Source organism: Narcine bancroftii, chromosome 10 (assembly GCF_036971445.1).
Source record: "Narcine bancroftii isolate sNarBan1 chromosome 10, sNarBan1.hap1, whole genome shotgun sequence".
Classification (NCBI taxonomy): Eukaryota; Metazoa; Chordata; class Chondrichthyes; order Torpediniformes; family Narcinidae; genus Narcine; species Narcine bancroftii.
In genome coordinates, this window is record NC_091478.1 from 69,727,421 (window position 1) to 69,745,370 (window position 17,950).

General features: G+C 39.8%; 1 protein-coding gene across 3 annotated transcripts in view; it reads right to left on the minus strand.

Annotated features, from left to right (window-relative positions):
• Positions 1-17,190, minus strand: part of kars1 (lysyl-tRNA synthetase 1) — a 32,185-nt gene extending 14,995 nt beyond the window's left edge. The window contains exons 1-6 of one of the 3 annotated variants that reach the window (XM_069901280.1): positions 17,054-17,143; positions 12,839-13,015; positions 11,345-11,489; positions 5,570-5,735; positions 953-1,046; positions 100-286 (exon numbers count right to left, since the gene is read on the minus strand). In XM_069901280.1, the coding sequence (XP_069757381.1) occupies positions 100-286; positions 953-1,046; positions 5,570-5,735; positions 11,345-11,489; positions 12,839-12,981 (735 nt within the window). In that variant the 5' untranslated portion in view covers positions 12,982-13,015; positions 17,054-17,143. Of the gene's footprint in view, positions 1-99; positions 287-952; positions 1,047-5,569; positions 5,736-11,344; positions 11,490-12,838; positions 13,016-15,895; positions 16,011-17,053 lie in introns of those variants that run through there. The other 2 variants (XM_069901281.1, XM_069901283.1) reach the window with 2 other exon arrangements.
• Between the last annotated feature and the right edge of the window lie 760 nt (positions 17,191-17,950).

Here is a 17,950-nt window from a genome sequence, read left to right on the forward strand (position 1 = left end):
AATTTACCATTTGGATAATTTTAAAAAAAAAGATCTTTTATTAACTATCAATAAACAAATTCACATGGAGTTTGGGGAACATACAACCATGATATGTACCTTGTCTCGGAGTCCAAAATGCAAGTGAGGCAACATGTGTAGACAAGGAGATAGTAGTTTTATCTCTATGGGAATTATACTCAGTTCCCCTTTTTTTGTCTTTCCTGGATTTCCTTCCACTCCAATAATATCGCCACGCCGTAACTTATTGTTTACCTTAATAAATTCCTGTTCAGATTTGTAATTTCTAAAACAATTAAAAACTCATGTTAAATCAATTATCAACAAGGTGACACTTAATTCACATGAACAGTTACTGCATTCAGATCAATTACAGATCATACTGTACAGTGTGAGTGTGATTTTTATGTTGATGTGTGAGAACTCAAATTTTTAAAAAAAGCTGGAAGTGTGGCATGCTTGTTTTAGCAAAATCTGCTTGCTACATGATACTAAGCAACTACTTACCAAAAAAAAAATTCAAATAAACATTGTCAACAGTGAGAATCGGGTGCCCTTTTTTGTGAACACATGGAACACAGAATAATTTAGCATAGGAACAGTCCCTCCAGCCCACTGTGATTAGTTGAACATTTTGCCAAAATCTCTTCTGCTTGAACATGATCCATATCCCTCTATACCCTGGATTCTCATGTGTCTACCTAGACACCATATGAATACGAATATCCTATGTGCTTCCACAACTGGACCTGGCAGCCCATTCCAGGTATCTACCACTTTGTTTAGAAAACCTGCCCTGCACATCTCTGTTAAGCTTTCCCCTCTCACTTTAAGTGCATTATTGCAGTTAACAGGAATAAATATACATTTAAATAATCCTTCATAAGCAAAATTGGGTATATTAATCTGCATAAATCAGGTAGTTTAATTCTCCCTGTGTAATCTAACTTACTTGGAATTTGCCATAACCTGTAGCTTGACTCCTTCACCTCGAAGATCATAGAAAATTAATTTGGCCCCAGAGGCTCGTTTGGCATGGATACGACCTGAGAAAGTTAAGGTACCAAATGTTTCTCAATACAAAGCACAAACATGTACAAGACTCATGAAAGTCACAAATAAATGTATAACTCAGAAAATACAGGAACATTATTGAACAAAAGAAAAAAACTAATTTGACAAGGTACGACATGGTAAACTGGTCCGGAAGGTTCAGTTGCATGAGTCCCAGAGCAAGCTAACCAATTGAATCCATGGAAGTTAGACACAAATGTTGGTGGTGGAGGATTGTTTCTTGGAATGAAGGCCTGAGGCAAACAAAGTGCCTTTTGGGTCCATTTTTGTTTGTCATTTATATTAATGACCTAGATGAGAATGTAGTTAGCATGAAGAGCAAGATTGTTGATGATGCTATAATCAGTGTTTTCATGGGAACCAATTAATTTAATGGAAGGGTAGTGAAGATTTCAACGCAATTTTTAACAACCAAATCAGCAGGTGAAGGAATGGCAGGTGGTGGTTAATTTGGATAGCACAAGGTGTTACATTTTGGCAAGTCAAACCAGGGCAGGACTTACTACATTGTAGGGCCCTGAGAAATGTATGGAACAGAAAGACAGGTACAGGGTGATAAAGAAGGAATTTGGCTGCCTTCAATGGTCAGGGTACTGAGTTGTAATGTTAACAGCTGTACAAAACCATGGTCAAGTCACACTTGGAAATACTAAGTGCATTTTTGGTTGCCCAGCGATATGAAGGATCTCATTAAATTGGAAGGAGTGGAAAAAAAGATTCACAAGGATGTGTGTGGGACAGGAGAGCTCAAGTTATACGGAGAGGTTGGACTTTTTTCCTTAAGAGTTTTGAAAGTCGAGAGGTGACCTTATAAAATAAAATCATGAGGGGCAGAGATAAGATGAAGTTTCAATCTTCCACCACCACCATGGAAGGGGAGTGAAAAACTGGAAGGCACAAGTTTATGGTTAAAGGGGAAAGATTTAAAACAGTAATTCCCAACCTTTTTTTACTCACATGCTACTTTAAGTAATCCCTATGCCATCGGTGCTCTGTGATTAGTAAGGGATTGCTTAAGGTGGTATGTGGGTGGGAAGGGAAGGTTGAGAATCACTGCTCTAGATCCAATTGTTACTGAAATATTTTGCTTGAGAAAAATTGTCATTGGCCCATTTCCTTTGGAGTTATGAAACCGTGCACATAACGAGTCAACGAGGTATGATTAAAATAGTGATTTTCAAATGTTTTTCCACTTCCATCCCACCTTAAGCAATCCCTTACTAATCACAGAGTACCTAAGGCATAAGGAATACTTAAAGTGGTATGTGAGAGGAAAGAAAAAAGTTGAGAACCACTGATTTAAAAGGAAACCAGGGGCCATCATTTTTTCACAGGGGGCAGTGCATATATGGAACAAACTACCAGGGTAAAACACATTTGGGCAGGGACATGGACTGAAAGGGGTGAGAGGGAAATGGGCCAAGCTGGAGCCTGTGGGACTAGATCAGATGGACATCATGGTTAGCATGGAATGAGTTGAGCCAAAAGGACATTTTCCAAGCTGTATAGTTTTATGATTTTGTAATTAAGTTTTGCCACAGAACTTCCCAATCCAGAAAATAATGAATATTTACCAATCTAAATAAAAAGCAAAAAAAAACCCACAAACACAGGCACCTCTCAAGACAGAAACACAATTAAATGAAAGTTTGATAACCTTTAATCAGAACTAGAAAAACTATTGTAAAGGGTGAAGAGTTAAAAAGAAATGTCTGAAAGATGTTTTTTGTGGCATTCTGTCTCTTATAGTTTCCATCCCATTAGAAATTCTTTCACCCATCAAACTCCTCTGCAAGATAAAACATTTCAAGTTGTAACTTTTCCTAGTTCTGATGAAAGTTAATCGAACTGAAGCATTAAATCGATTTCTCTCTTTGATGTCTTTCCTGCATTCTCTATTTTCATATATTGAAATGGTTTTGCATGCATTTAAAATTATAATAGCAATAATGAGCATCCAGCCAGAGATCACTTAAAATGATCATATTTTTTTAAATACAAAATACTGAATTTTAATTAGGACACATTAAATTTTAATTAGATAAGATTAGTCCACGTTCTTCATGTAGAAATGACAATGAACTAGTTTTTTTTTGACATTTCAGTTGTTTCTACATCACCTCTGCATTATAAATCCCCACTATCCGGCACCTATGGGTATCACAGATAAAAGATATGCAAATTTTCCGATTGACTGAGATTCACTCTAACTAATATACCTGCATCAAGAATACACTGTTTAAAAGACAAAAGAGTGGAAAATGTTAAGTAATTTGAAAAAGAAATCAATATTGTAGTCTTTAATTATGATGTTCACTTTAATTAAGTAATTCCCGTAACAAAACTTCAATTTGAGATCCGTCACTGGTGCTATCGGTGTTGCCCGTGCGCACTAATTGCTACGTTAACTGTGCTGCTGTAATAATTATCCCCCTCCCTCAAGTCTACAAATAAAGCCTTACTAATAGACCTAATGCTAACAAAGACTTTTACTAGGAAGGGATAGGAAGACACTTTGTGAGACGCGCCCCAGAGGCGAGTGACTGGCTCTACATCGTGGTGTCCCAGTAAGCCCCTTAGTGAAACCCAACCTCACCTCCGTGCAAGTGTCCCAGTCAGACCTGCAGGGTTCATCTACTGCATTCTGTGTTCCCTCCTCTATATCAGAGGGACTGGTCATAGACTGGAGATTACTTTGTTGAGCACCTCGGCTCTGTTCACTGCTATAGAGTGGATCTCCCAGTGGCACCCATTTCAATTCTCCATCCCATTCGCTTGCCGACATGTCTGTCCACGGTCTCATGTACTGCCAGACTGAGACCACCTCCAAATTGGAGGAACACCACCGCATCTTCTGACTGGGCATCTTCCAACTGGATGGCATTAATATTGACTTCTCTGGCTTTCATTAAACCCCCCCCCCCCCCCCCACCGTGTCTCCTTTTGCACAGACATGATAATAAATTCTAACTAGTCACTCAACATAGCCAACTAACACCTTTTGTTGGCCTGGATTCCTCCCCCCATTGTTTGAATTCCGAAATTTTCTTCCCCGCTGCCATGATTCCTGAATAATCAATGAACCAAAGACACTGACTTACTTTTCATGCACTTTTTTTAATTTAGAGGTAGTCCTCGACTTACAACCGTGTACCATTCTGACCAAACGGTTGTATTTCGAAATGGAAGTAAGTCGGAAGTATGTTAGCATGGTATGCAGAATTCATTACTTTGTTACTGTTGTGGTCTTCATACTTGCTGAACCTTTCATTGCTTCCCATATTTTTTCTTTGTCTTTTAAAATTGTGGAGAGCTTACCGCGCTTACCAAATGACATCTGAGAGACGGTCACTATCATACGCACAGGTCTTTTCGGTCATATGTGCGGAAGGTCATAAGTCACATAGGTCATAAGTCAGGGACTACCTGGATTGTTGTAAAAGTGGCTATATGATTGTTTGCTCTATGATGACTTGTTCATGGCAATAAATTCTGATTCTGCCTTTTCTGATTTTTCCTTGAAGGGCTCAGGCCCAAAACGTCTGCAATATATCTGTCTCCTAAAGATGCTGAAAACACCGGCTGAGTTCCTCCAGCATTTCGGTGTGTTTACTAGATCTTCAGCACAACCCGACTCACTTACATGCTCGTGTCCCAGTCAGGCCCTCAGAGCAACTTGACTCATCTCCACGCAAGTGTCCCAGTCAGGACCTCATCGCACCTTCCTCGCGCTGACAACCCGATTCACCTCCACTCAAATGTCCTGGTCAGGCCCTTGGCACAATCCAATTCACCTCCACACAAGTGTCCTGGTCAGGGCCTCAGCACAACTCAACTCATCTCTACACAAGTGTCCTGGTCAGGCCCTCAGCACATTTTCCTCGCGGTGACAACCTGGCTCACCTCCATAGAAATAGCAACAGTGAAGAGGATACACATGCATTGAGGGGCATTGGTAGTTCAGTGGGAAAAACCTGCGGGTTTCCAACCAAGTCTCAGTGCTACCCCATGGGATCCATCCCAGTCGTAGTTATTTGAAATTTTTTTCGTTCCTTGATTTTTTTTTTTTTTTTTGCAGTTGTTTAAGTTTCCAGTTGATTTAATGCCAGATAATGGGGATTTTACAATTCCAAGTTATTTAATAAACTGAACTTAAATTCTACAACTGCCACGGTTGGCTTTAAACTGGTCTTGAAAAAGATTGGAGTTTAAGAATGGGGAGGTTTCATTATTGTTGTACTGTGCATTGGAGTTCCCACCTGGAATACTTCACAGTTTTGGATCCTTCACCCAGAAAAGAACACAGTAGCATTGAAGGCAGTCCAAAATGCCAGTTGATTACTGATCCAGAGCCTAGCTATTGTGGCTGCATTCTCACCGCAATACTTTGTTGATTGCTTTTATCTGTGATGACCTAAAAATGTTTTCAAATAATACCTTTAAAAAGTTTATTCTGAGTAAAGCAAAATGACAAATGCTACTTTGAAATCCTCACCTGCCACAGACAAACAAATATTAGAGAGATGGTCACCAGGCTGCAGGTGATTATATTTTTCAATGAACTCTGTTAAAGATATATCAACATGGAATTTATGTGGGTATGGATCCTCTTTAGTGCCCTTCAGTTGCTGGATGGCCTGTGTCCGTATTTTGTAATATTGCTGAAAAGGAAATAGAAAAACAAATACACTGTAAATTATGCTGCAGAATACAAGCTTAGAACTTTAAAAATATGCCTTCTGACAAAACCCATTAAAAATAATCAGAAATTTTCAGGCTCTGACCCAAGTTAGCACATTCTAGTCAAATCACCAAGATATAGATTTAAATGATGATGTTATGGGAGTTAGATGTTGGATTGACGGGGAGATATAGTTAGGAATTTTCAGAATGTAGGATCAATTCCAGCACCAAAAGTGTGCAAAGTATAAAATAAATAGGAAAAGAAATAATAGGATGAGATACAGAAGAGTTAAAAAAGATAAATTAGCAGAAGGACACAAGAAAAAAGAACATATGTAGGCAGCTTCACCCCTCATGCCTGCCTCACCAACATGATCATGGTCGAACAATGCTGGCCTCAACTCCCTCTGCCAGTTCCCTATAATGCTTGATCTTTCAGATTTATCTATCTCCAACTTAAATATAAGAGTCAAGAACTTCGAATTCCTGAGTGTCAATGTCTCCAAGAATCTGTCCTGGAGCCTCCATGTTGATTCAATCACAAAGAAGGCTTGGCAGTGGCTATATTTTGTGAGGTGTCTGAACAGATTCGTAATGTCACTGAAAACTCTCAAAACCTTCTATAGCTGTACTGTGGAGAGTATTCTGACTGGTTGCATCAATACCTGGTATTGAAATGCCAACTCTCAGGACAAGAATAAACTCCAGAAGGTTGTTAACTCGGCCTGTGACATCACAGGCACCATCGAGGACATCTGCATGAGGCGGTGTCTTTAAAAACCAGCCTCTATCCTCAAAGATCCCCATCACACAGGCCACGCCCTCTTCACTCTGCTACCAGGGTCAGGAGCCTAAAAACGAGCACTCAACAGCACCAGGACAGCTTCTTCCCCACTGTCATCACATTCCTGAATAATCAATGAACCAAAGGCACTCCCTTACTTTTTGCACACTGGTACTTTTTAAAATTCATAGTAATGTTGTAAGATGGTTATAATATTAATGTTTGCTCTATGATGCTGCCACAAAACCCGAATTTCATGACATGTTCAAGACAATAAATTCTGATTCTGATGAGCTGCTCGAGAAGCCAGAGAATTCCAGAGATTTACTACCTAAGCGAAGAAATTTCTCAGCACCTCAGTTTTAAATTACTGACTCCTTATTTTGTCACTACATGCCTTTGTTTCTCAGAAACATCTCTTCATCTAACCTGTCAAATAGGTTTGAATAGTCATCCATCATTTTTCAAAACGCCTTGGAATATAAACACAAATTGACTCACATCATCTGAAAGGACAACCCTCTCACTCCAGGAATTAGCTTAGTGAATCTCCTATGTTTACTCAGGAAACTGAATAATGCATAAGGAAAGGAGAGAAACAAACAGAAATGTCATGAAACATATGGAGATCAAGGAGGAGGAGGTGTTTGCGGCCTTATAACGAATAAAGGTGGATAAATCCCCCGAGCCAGACATGATATTCCCTCTGACCTTGAGGGAGACTACTGTAGAAATTACAGGGGCTCTGGCAGATATATTCAAAATGTCCTTAGCTACAGGTGAAGTGCCAGAAGATTGGAGGGTTACTCATATTGCCCTGTTGTTAAAAAAAAAAGCTCCAAAACTAAACCAGGTAATTATAGGACAGTGAGCTTGATGTCAGAGGTAGGTAAATTATTAGCATAGACAATCATTAATTGTTAATAAAAATTACTAATTAAGAGGAGTGGATAAGATAGAAGAGGTGGATGGAAAATTATCCATAAAATCCATATAATGGTTTCCAAATACTATAAAAATTTTCAACTTGATTCCTTAAACCATATGTAATTTTTTTCCCCCAAAGGTATACAATTTTTCATCTCATTATACCATCTACTTAATAACAATTCTCTATCATCTTTCCATGATATCGCTATACATTTCTTAGTAGTTTCTATTGCAACTTTTCTTGGTATTTGTCCAATTTCAATTTTATATCCCTTTCATAAAAATCTCCAAGTAAAAATAGTATTGGATCCTTTGGTATCTTTAACTTCATAATTTGCCCTAATAATAAACTCAGTTCATTCCAAAACCTTTCCACTTTTTCACAAGACCACATTGAATGCAAAAAGTCCCTACTTCTTTCACACATCGAAAACACTTATTTAAATATTTCTCCCATCGGATTTTTGATTTATAAAAATCTTTTTTCTTTACAGTCTCTTGTAATTTTATATACATTAAAATTTCTTAACAAATGTATCTGATATTATATCTTCAAATTGACTTTGTTTAGGGAGTCTCAAATCTGCTACCAGTCTCTTTTTCAAATACATTTTTAATTGATAATATGGAAAAATTGTATTATTATGTGTATTGTATTTATCTTTTAATTGATCAAAAGCTAAGAAAAAAATCCTAAGAAACAATCTTTTATTCTCTGTTTACCTTCACTAGACCAATGATCAAATAAATAATTATTCAAAGTAAAAGGAAGAAGTTGATTTTGTTTTAACATTTTTGGTCATTGATAATTTTTAATTCCTCTCTCAATATGAATTCCATTCCATATGTTTAAAGTATGTTTCAATACGGAAAAATCTTTAGTTCTTTTATGACTCACTATTCCATTTATACGAAATTAACTCCGGAATAGTTTCACCAATTTTATTCATTTCTATTTAAATCCAAGTTAAAATTTGGTATTCTTAGTCGACCCTGATCAAATTTCCACAACTAATCCACTAGTAACGTTACTGATTATTCTTTCCATCTTTTCAAATCCTCTTACAATTTTTTTAACAATGGTAAATAATTTAGTTTAAACAAATTACTTATATTTCCACTAATTTTAATTCCTAAGTATTTAATTGCTTCATTTTTCCATTTAAATTTTGTCAATCTTTTACATTGAGTGTAATCCATACCCAACATAGGCATTACTTCACTTTTATCAACATTTATCTTATAACCCGATATTAACCCATACTCTTTTAATCTCTCATTCAACTTATTTAAAGATATTTCTGGTCTCGTTAAGTATACTATAACATCATCAGCAAATAAACTAATTTTATGTTCTTTATTATGTTTTTCAAATCCTTTAATTTCATTATCAGTGCTAATTACTTCCACCAATGGTTCAATTGCTAATGCAAACAGAAAGGGTGATAATGGACAACCTTGTCTCGAAGACCTTTCAAGCAAAAAGGGTTGTGAGATTTGCTTATTCATAACCACTTTTGCTTTTGGTTGATCATACAATGCCTTTATCCAGTTTATAAAAGTATTTGGAATCCCAAAAGCATGAATTGTCTCAAATGTTAAAGTAACTGGACTACACCCTGCCTCCGCTTCCTCCATTTTTGAACAAATGAGTCACATTACCTGCTGTCAAACTTGCTCGCACCTTCCTGGAATTTAGCAAATTTTGGAAAAACATGGATCCGCTGTCTATCTCTGCTACATTTTCCTTGGAAACACCTGAGCCATTTACCAACCCTCTGAGTTTCTCTAATACTTTAACCCTTGTGATTGGGCTTTTTTTAAAAAGTTCCTCCCTGTCATTTGAAATTAGACCATCTTTTATTATAGGAATATTTGCAATGTCCTCCACAGTGAATACTGATGCAAAAAAAAAAGGATTTAACATTTTTGCCATTTCTTTGGTTCCATGTCTCACCAAGGTTTAACAGTCACATTCTCAAGAGGCTGCATGCCAACCTGGGCTACATTCTTCCTATTTGCATTTCCATGAAAACTTATTATTTGTTTTCTATCACACACATGTTTTTAAAAAAATCAATTTTCTCTCTTCTAATGAGCTTTTTACTGTTCTGCTCCTAGATTCTCTTTTGAATTTAAACTACCCACCCCCCAACTTTTTAAACACAGATTGCACCACTTTCTTATGGAAGCCTTCTTTCTAATTAGCATTAATTCCCAAATTCTAAATTCCCACTGAGTGACAGGGACCGGTTACCATATTTGTACGCATATAACACAAGCATTATATGCGTATTTTACAAACCAGACAACCCCCACACATAATATGTGTGCACACTATACGAAAATATTTTAAAATGTTGAAAGAACATGCACATTTAATAGCGGGTGTAGGAAAGTTGAACTGCCAATTTATAGGAGGCATTGGAATATAATAGCATTGAAAGAATGCACACAATTTATAGCATCCACGGGAAAGACACACCAGCAATTTATAGTGAGCATGGGATTATAGCGAGCATGAGAATATAATAGCGGCAATAAAAGAACACGCACAATTTATAGTGGCCATGAGAAAGGCACGCCAGCGATTTGTAGCAAGCATGGGAATATTATAGCGAGTGTGAGAATAGCAGCAATAAAGGAATGCGCACTATTTATAGTGGGCATAGGAAACTGTGATCTTGGGAATATCTCTTTGTACCGAATTCCATGGTATTACTATAAACAGGACATTAAAGTGCTAAGTAAGGCACTGCACCTCATCAATGTTAATTGCCCAGACCCATCCTGAGGGAGATTAACATATCAAGTGGCTTTGATTTGAGACAACATTAGAATTAAAATCCTGCTTAATTCTGAAGTCTGTCTTCAATCTATTTAATTGATTCCTCTCCAAAGCTTGTTAATGTTGTTGCAGCAGGATATCATCTATATAATGGGTTATCGACACCTCTGGGGGAAGTTGATTGGGTATTGTTAACTGGGTGTTAATTGTGGGAGATTAACTGTGGCAGATACTGGTATGTGTTTTATCTCATGTCCCATAAATGTGGTATATGCGTGTGCACAATGTACGGAAATACTTTTACACAATTTTTGATTTTCTTCACGTTATATCTGTGTGCACGTTATACGAGTGAAAATACTGTATTTGAATATCTGCCACTGTTGTCTCTCAGCTTATTTTCCCCATCCGCCTTAGACAGCTCTACTTTTGACCATTAGAAATTGCCTTATTTAAAGTGAAGATATTGGTTATGGTTCTGTAGTGTTCTGCAACCTTCAGCTTCAAACTGCATCAGGAGGTTGTTTGACCGCAAAATCTCTTATTCATCGTTCCTCATGACTCAAGATTAAATCTAAAGTAGCCTGTTCCTGGGAAAGTTTTATAACCTACTGTTTGAAGCACCAACTGCTGTAACACTCTGCAGTTTCTTTTTCTACAATAACCTTGCCTGCTGGACTTGTCCAATCAATGCGCAAGTTAAAATCTTCCATAACAATTGCAATTCTCTTCAAACATGCCTTAGATATTTCACCTTTTCTGCTCTGCCCTATTTGAGGGCCTGCAGACTACTCCCACCCATACTTCTTTCCCTTGCTTCCATGATATCAACTCAAGCTAATTCTACATTTATATACATTGTTTCCACATCACCATTCAATACTGCCAAATGACACCTTAAGGCTTAAAGCAATATTGACCATTGCACTGGGACTTGAAACTGGACAAAATATTGAACTCAGCTAATATTGTTGATGAAGTCACTTTTTAAACTAGTCACCATCCTTCCAACATCACAAAACAACATTGCCCCTTCTTTGAATGTTATTGAGTTGAGTTAATTTTAAAAAAATTCTCATACTGACATTAGGATCAAGTGTCTCTTCCTCTGCACTCATGCTGATCTCATCAATTTTTGTGTCTTTGAGAGCTTCCCTTTGTGTTAGCTCTTTGGCTCTGATCTCCTTCTCAGCAGCTTTCTTCTCTGCTTTTATTCTCCTCTTCAGTTCACTGCAAGGGGCAAGGGAAACACATGATCAAGTGTTATTTATTTATTTAGACATATCACATGGTAACAGGCTATTTCGGCCCACGATTTGGTGCCGTCCAATTTATATCGAATTAACCTACAATCCTGGTACATTTTGAAATGGTGGGAGGAAACCACAACCCCCGGGAAAAACCCTGAAGACTCAGGGAGAGCGTACCAACTCCTTATAGACAGTGCGGGATTCAAACCCCAGTCCAGATCACTGGTGCTGTAAAGGCATTTACGCCAACCATGTCATCATTCCCAATAATGCAGTTACCTTAAAGTTTAGGATAATTTAGATTGATACTTGTGCTCTATTACTAAGAAATAGAAAGATAAACTCAATATGGTTATGAGAATTTCCCCACATAAAATTTATTGATGTGCTTTGCAAAAATTTTAAAAATTGAATCGTATTTTTCCTGCTTTTTTAAAATTAAAATGTATTTCAATTTTAATACAAAATAACTTGGAAATTTAGAGATCACAGTAGAAAACAGTAAAATCTGCACTATGAATTCATATTAAATGCTTCCTTCAAACAAAATTAAAAGAACACAGTGAAAATCAGAAAAAGTGATAGGAACATATAGAAATTAAAAATTGAAGTTGGAGATTCAAATCTCCAAACTGCAGCCACTAATATGCAATCATTCCCACCAAACAGCTCCATCCATTGGAAGGGAAAAGCGATTAGTTGGGTCAGTGATGGTTGGAATGATACATTTCAAAATGGCTATTTAAAATACTGTTCATGATTATTTTATTTTTGAATAAATCTATTTGAATATATTCCATTGATTTTAACAACTTTCATTTATGTTTGTGCAGTATTTTATTTATTGACACGAGTGAAATAGTTTCCACATCAAACGGCAATTATCAGTATATGGCTGCTTACCACTGCAGTTTTTGGCTATAACACCCATTTTAAATAGCCATTTTGAAATGTATCATTCCAACCATCACTGATCGCTCTTCCCTTCCAATTAGCAATAGGGCCTGTCTTTTTAAATTTAGATTTATTTACAGCACAGTAGAAGTCAAATTCAGCCATTTAAGCCCATGCTGCCCAATTAATGTGATAATATATACATCAGTAGATAGAAAACTTTCTTCAAAATGGAATCAAATCTTCCACAGGAAACTATATAAATGCAACTGTCGTCCACTCACTATCGTCCATTCCACTATGTCAGAACAGTTTCTTACTCTACTTTATTAAGTTTCTATTCTGGTCAGGGCAATTTAAGTACTGATTTATAATGAAAAAAGGTTGGCTAGTTGAACAATTTAATAATGTAACATGGAACAAAGCACTACCAACCTTTTTTCATCCTGTAGTCTCTTGTGGAAAAGAGGAGTAAAGGAAGTAAGTCTGTACTTTGGGATCTTTCCCCAGTGACCCCTGACCTTGCAGATTTCGGCTATCTGTAGCCCAAGAAGCCTATGCATCGTTCTTGTCATCATAATGAACTTGTCTCATTTACAAAGCCCTTATTACCTAATGAAAGACAGATAGATAGTATCAGACTAAAGCTCAAATCAGTGATTGCTTAAATCCATTTCCTGTCGAGCAAGCCTTGAAACTTTAATGTGCTATACTGTTTAAGAACAGTGTAAAAAAAACCAGAAAATGCTGGAAATAGTCAACAGGTCAGATAGTGCCCCATTGTGCATTAAAACACCTAATCTAGACCACTGCTGCTCACAATCCCCCCCTTGGGACCATCTGTAGTCCCCTCAACACACACCATGAAATTCAAGGACAGTTTCTTCCCTGCAGTAATCAATTGAATGAACCTCTTGTTGGTAAAATGGTGTTGTCTGTTTAACTGAACATTGTTCTCCGTAACACTATACTCTGTAGCTTTGTTTTATTTTGCAATACTTGTTCTATTCAATGATAGGTAGACTCACATGGATAGCACACTAAAACAATTTTTTTCATTGTATCTTGATATACATGACCATAAACAATTCAATTGATCTCAGTTTGATCTTCTCGCCACTGATGTTCTAACTTACCAGAGCACCAGGAAAGACTAAGGCACATGGAAGTATTAACTGAATGTTAAAAGGATAAATAGATGGTTAGCAATAGAAGAAGGGCAAAAAGGTTGACCTTGTTAAGTACTGGGGATTTGTAGGTCAATGGGGTGTAATCGTGGGCTGAAAGGGCCTGTTACTGTCCTGTACATCCAAATTAAATTAGTCAGTGAGTGGTTGAGTATTGTTTTATTTATTGATACAGGTTATACTGTAGTGGCCTGTGGCCCACTCCACAGGGAGACACAGCAAACAGTCGTCGAACACGACAATTGGGCAGACAGCACACAGGGTGAGACACCTGTTCCCACAGACAGCAGGAATAGCGGTCGAATCGACCAATCACAGCCAGTGGATCGCAGGGTGTCCAATCTAGGCCTGCACATACGGGACAACCAATCATCAGCCAGCCTCACTCAAGCCAAGCCCCGGCGGTGACATAGCTGGCTGCCTATAAAAGGCAGAGCTGCAGCCCAATAAAGCCAGTGTCGATTACACTCCCTTGTCGTGTGAGTCTTCTTTCTACCTTGAGCTATAACTGTAGTGACCCCGCTACAATACCTCATTAATCCGGCAACCTTGGGACCTGGCCATTGCCAGACCACAGTAAATGCCGGAAAAAAAAAAAGGACCTCTATGTAAACATACACCCAACCCCTACACTTGCCAGCTCATATTGCTGTGTTACCAAAGGAAGAACAAAGCTTAAAACAGGAAATACTACTGTGGGGCAGCAAGGTTGGCATCTTTACAACATCAGTGATTGAGAGCAGTGTTCAAAGATTCAAAACGTCCCGGTCCATGGGTGTTGCCGGACCACAGAGTGCCGGATTAGTGAGCTACCACCTGTATAATTCCTAAATATTAAATCCTGACACAAAAAAGCAGCTTAGTTGTAACCTCCTTGCCTCTTCATCCCCTTTTACCAGCTTGCAATGAACAGAATGACCATCCAATCATCTTCAATTCCCAAAAGAGGATCATGTTTTGATGCAGCTTCTTCAACACATCTAACATAACAAAAAAATAGATTGCCTTGTCCAATCTACATTGTATTCAAATTGAAACCAAAAATAAGAGCACACAATTATATAATATAAATTATGGCACCACTAGAGTATTGTGTGCAGTTCCAGTGTCCATGCAATAGGAAGAACGTGATTATGTAAGGGAGGATATTGTCTGGGATGGAGTATTTCAGTTTCAAGGATAATTGGATAGGCCAGGTTGGTTTTCCTTACAGCAGAAGGTGAAAGGAGACCCGAAAGAACTATACAAAATGATAGGTGGCACTGACCCATCTCTCTGTGGCAAAAAGGCATAGTTTAGGACATAGAGAAAGAAGTTTAGAGACTTTCTGAGGATGAATAATTTTTGTTACCCAGTGGCTGCAAACTGGAACACTTACAATATTCTCTACATTCGACATCAGTTCCTTAGATGAGAGGGTTGCTAATGTGACACCACTGTTTAAGAAATGAGAGTTCAGGGAATTATAGACCACTCAGCCTGATTTCAGTGGTGGGGAAAATGCTGGAGTGAATTATTAAAGATGTTATTGCTATGCATTTGGAGAGGGGTGATAAAATTAGTCCAAGTCTGCATAAATTTATGAAAGGGAAATGATGCTTGAAAGTTGTTGAGATCAATTATTAGATACAATGAGGAGGGATTGGATGTGATCCTTGATGGATCAAGGAGTGTGGAGAGAAAGCAGGAATAGGGTATTGAAATTGTTTAAACATATTGGATGATGGAGCAGGCTTGAAGGGCTGAATGGCCTTTTTCTGCTCCTATTATTTAAAAAGTATCTAGATGAGCAATTGAATTGCCATGGCATGGTAGGGTACAGACCTTCCTGGTAAATTAGCTTACTGAAAATAGGCCTCGAGGATCTACAGTATCTTCTTCCTAGGGGCAATAAGAATGCTGAACAATCAAAGGAACTACTCACACTAACCATCCGAGATTCTCATATTCATGAAACAATATTTATTTATTTGTATGGATGAAACACTTGTCCTGCATATACACTGTTGGTATGCAAGTTATGTCTGGTTGTACATCAAGTTTTGCATCGAGGATCAGAGAACATTGTTTTTTCAGGTCGTACTTATTTAATCAGATGACAATAAACTTGATAACTCTAGGACAGCACTTGAGGAGCAATTTTTCATCTTTCTATAAGGCACAGATTAGGAAATATGGCAGTAATTCTTTTCTAAACTGGAAATAATATTAAATCTTAAACTGAAGGGAAAATAATTGAAATAAACATTCCAGAACCTAATACTGCAACACAAAAACAAGGACAGCAGGAAAATAGAATCTTTACCAAATGCTAATTTTAAAAACTCTGGAAAATGGGGACATGGACCTAGGAGAGCGGAGACTCAGTGCTGCTCCAAAGGGTTCAACTGCTGGGTCCTCGTGCCAGCAGTTACGTTCAAGGCTTTAAACGGTCTGTTAAAGGAGTTGACAGTGTTTAGAAGTAGAATCCTACAACTGCAGAGGTCTTTGCCCAAGATGGTGCCCCCCCCCCTCCCCCCGTGCTCAAGGGGTTGCAGAATCTGGCAGCAGAAACAGGGAGCCCCCCCCCCCCCCTTGAGAAACAGAGGAGGTGACCCGACAAGGAAGGTGACAGTGGCAGCACACCAGCGAAGGACTCAGCGGCTGAAGGACCCCCCACCCCCGCCCCCCTCCCTCCCCAACAACAGGATGGGTTCCAGGTATCGGAGCTGGGACTTGGGAGGACGCCGAGGGCTTCCTGATCTTGTCACAGGTTTGGATCTGGAGCTCGGGTTGGCAACGGCTCGAACAGAAAGTCTGCGCGGCTGACGAGAGTGCTGGAGGTGAATCCAAGTGACTGTGAAGGGACTCTCTTCCTCTCGTACTGTCAGGGGGGGTGCCGGCCACTCTTCGCCCGACAGCAGGCAACTTTGTGTCATAGTCGGTGACAATAAGGGAATCTTGAAATGATAAGACTTGGCAGATTTGGCCTGAAAGCTTCCTTGTTTTTCCTATTGCTGATGCTTCTTGACTTGAACATTCTCTGTTTTAATTCCATCCACAACTATCCGGAACGTGCTGGAGAAACGAGGCATCCCGAGGGAGTGCAGGCCTGAGGCCTTCCTTTGCTGCTTTCTGACCGCCGTTTATTCCTGTGCATGCTGCGGGGCCCTCTGGTTTCTCCAGCACGTCTGGGTACCTCACTGGACCCCAGCATCTCGTCACCTCCCCTTCTCGGGAGAACTGCCTGTACCGGGAGAACATGGTGGGCGGGAGTAGCGCGGGACTCCCGGTCTTCCCGCCTCCTTGGCGCCGCCGATGCCCTTTGACACTGGCTGACGCAACCGCCCTCAGTAAAATGTGACCCGGTGAGGAGCGAGGAGGGGCCGCCATCGGAACCGTGAGGAGGTCCCAGCGCCGCGCGGTGGGGAGCCGCATGCTTCACTTGCTCGGACAAGCATTGGCGCGCCGGGCAGTTACGTACTTTTTGCTGAGTTTTCCGTCTCCGTCCGCCGCATCCGCCATCTTGCTGGTGGGAGGCGCCGAGTGGGCGGGGCCCCGCCTGGCTTCGCGACGCGACTTCCCGCGGGAGGGGAGCCTTGGGCGCGAGTCGACTGGCTCCGGGAAGAGGCCCCTTTCTCGCTGCCAAGTGTGCAAGGACTGCTCGGATCGTTCTGGTTTAGACTGGAATTAATGTCTGAATCAAAATGGTAATCCATAAATATGCCAATGTGCAATAGCGAGGGGGCCCAGGATATGTGTGGCATGGCATCGTTGACATTCCACAGCCCTGACCGAGGTCTGCAGACTTAGCAAGGTGTGTTGTCATAGTAACGGCAATCTGAGGTTGGATTTCTGAGTTTTGTTTCTTTGGTCATGTGATTTACAAGAATTAGGGGGAATCAAAACTGTGGAAATGCATTAGTCTATAGGCCCTTTCAGGTGGCCTGAATGTAAAGCCACATTCCCCCTCCCCCCCCCCCCCACCCTCCCACATGAGGCTAAGGAAGTACTCACCCGAATGCTCTGAAAGCGCCACCGAGGCACCTGAATGTGCAGCTGCTGAAAGCCGGTGACCCAACTCCCCACTGCCTGACAGACTCTGGCCTACAGGGGAGGGGAGATCAGTGGGGGCCATCGGGGCAGGGGCGGACGGCCGGTGCGGGCTGTCTCAGCCGGCTAGGTCTCAAAATGCAGCATAGTAATGGCCGTCTTCCCTACCCATAATCCCTCACGCAGTTGGAACTGTGTGGGAAACAGCTGCGTGGGGAATTATGGGTAGGGGAGACGGCCATTACTGTGCAGCATATTTATAATGGGTGGCGCTGTGGCACCAGTCGCCCCACCTCATCAGATCCGGAGGCACTCCGAGGCGCTTCTG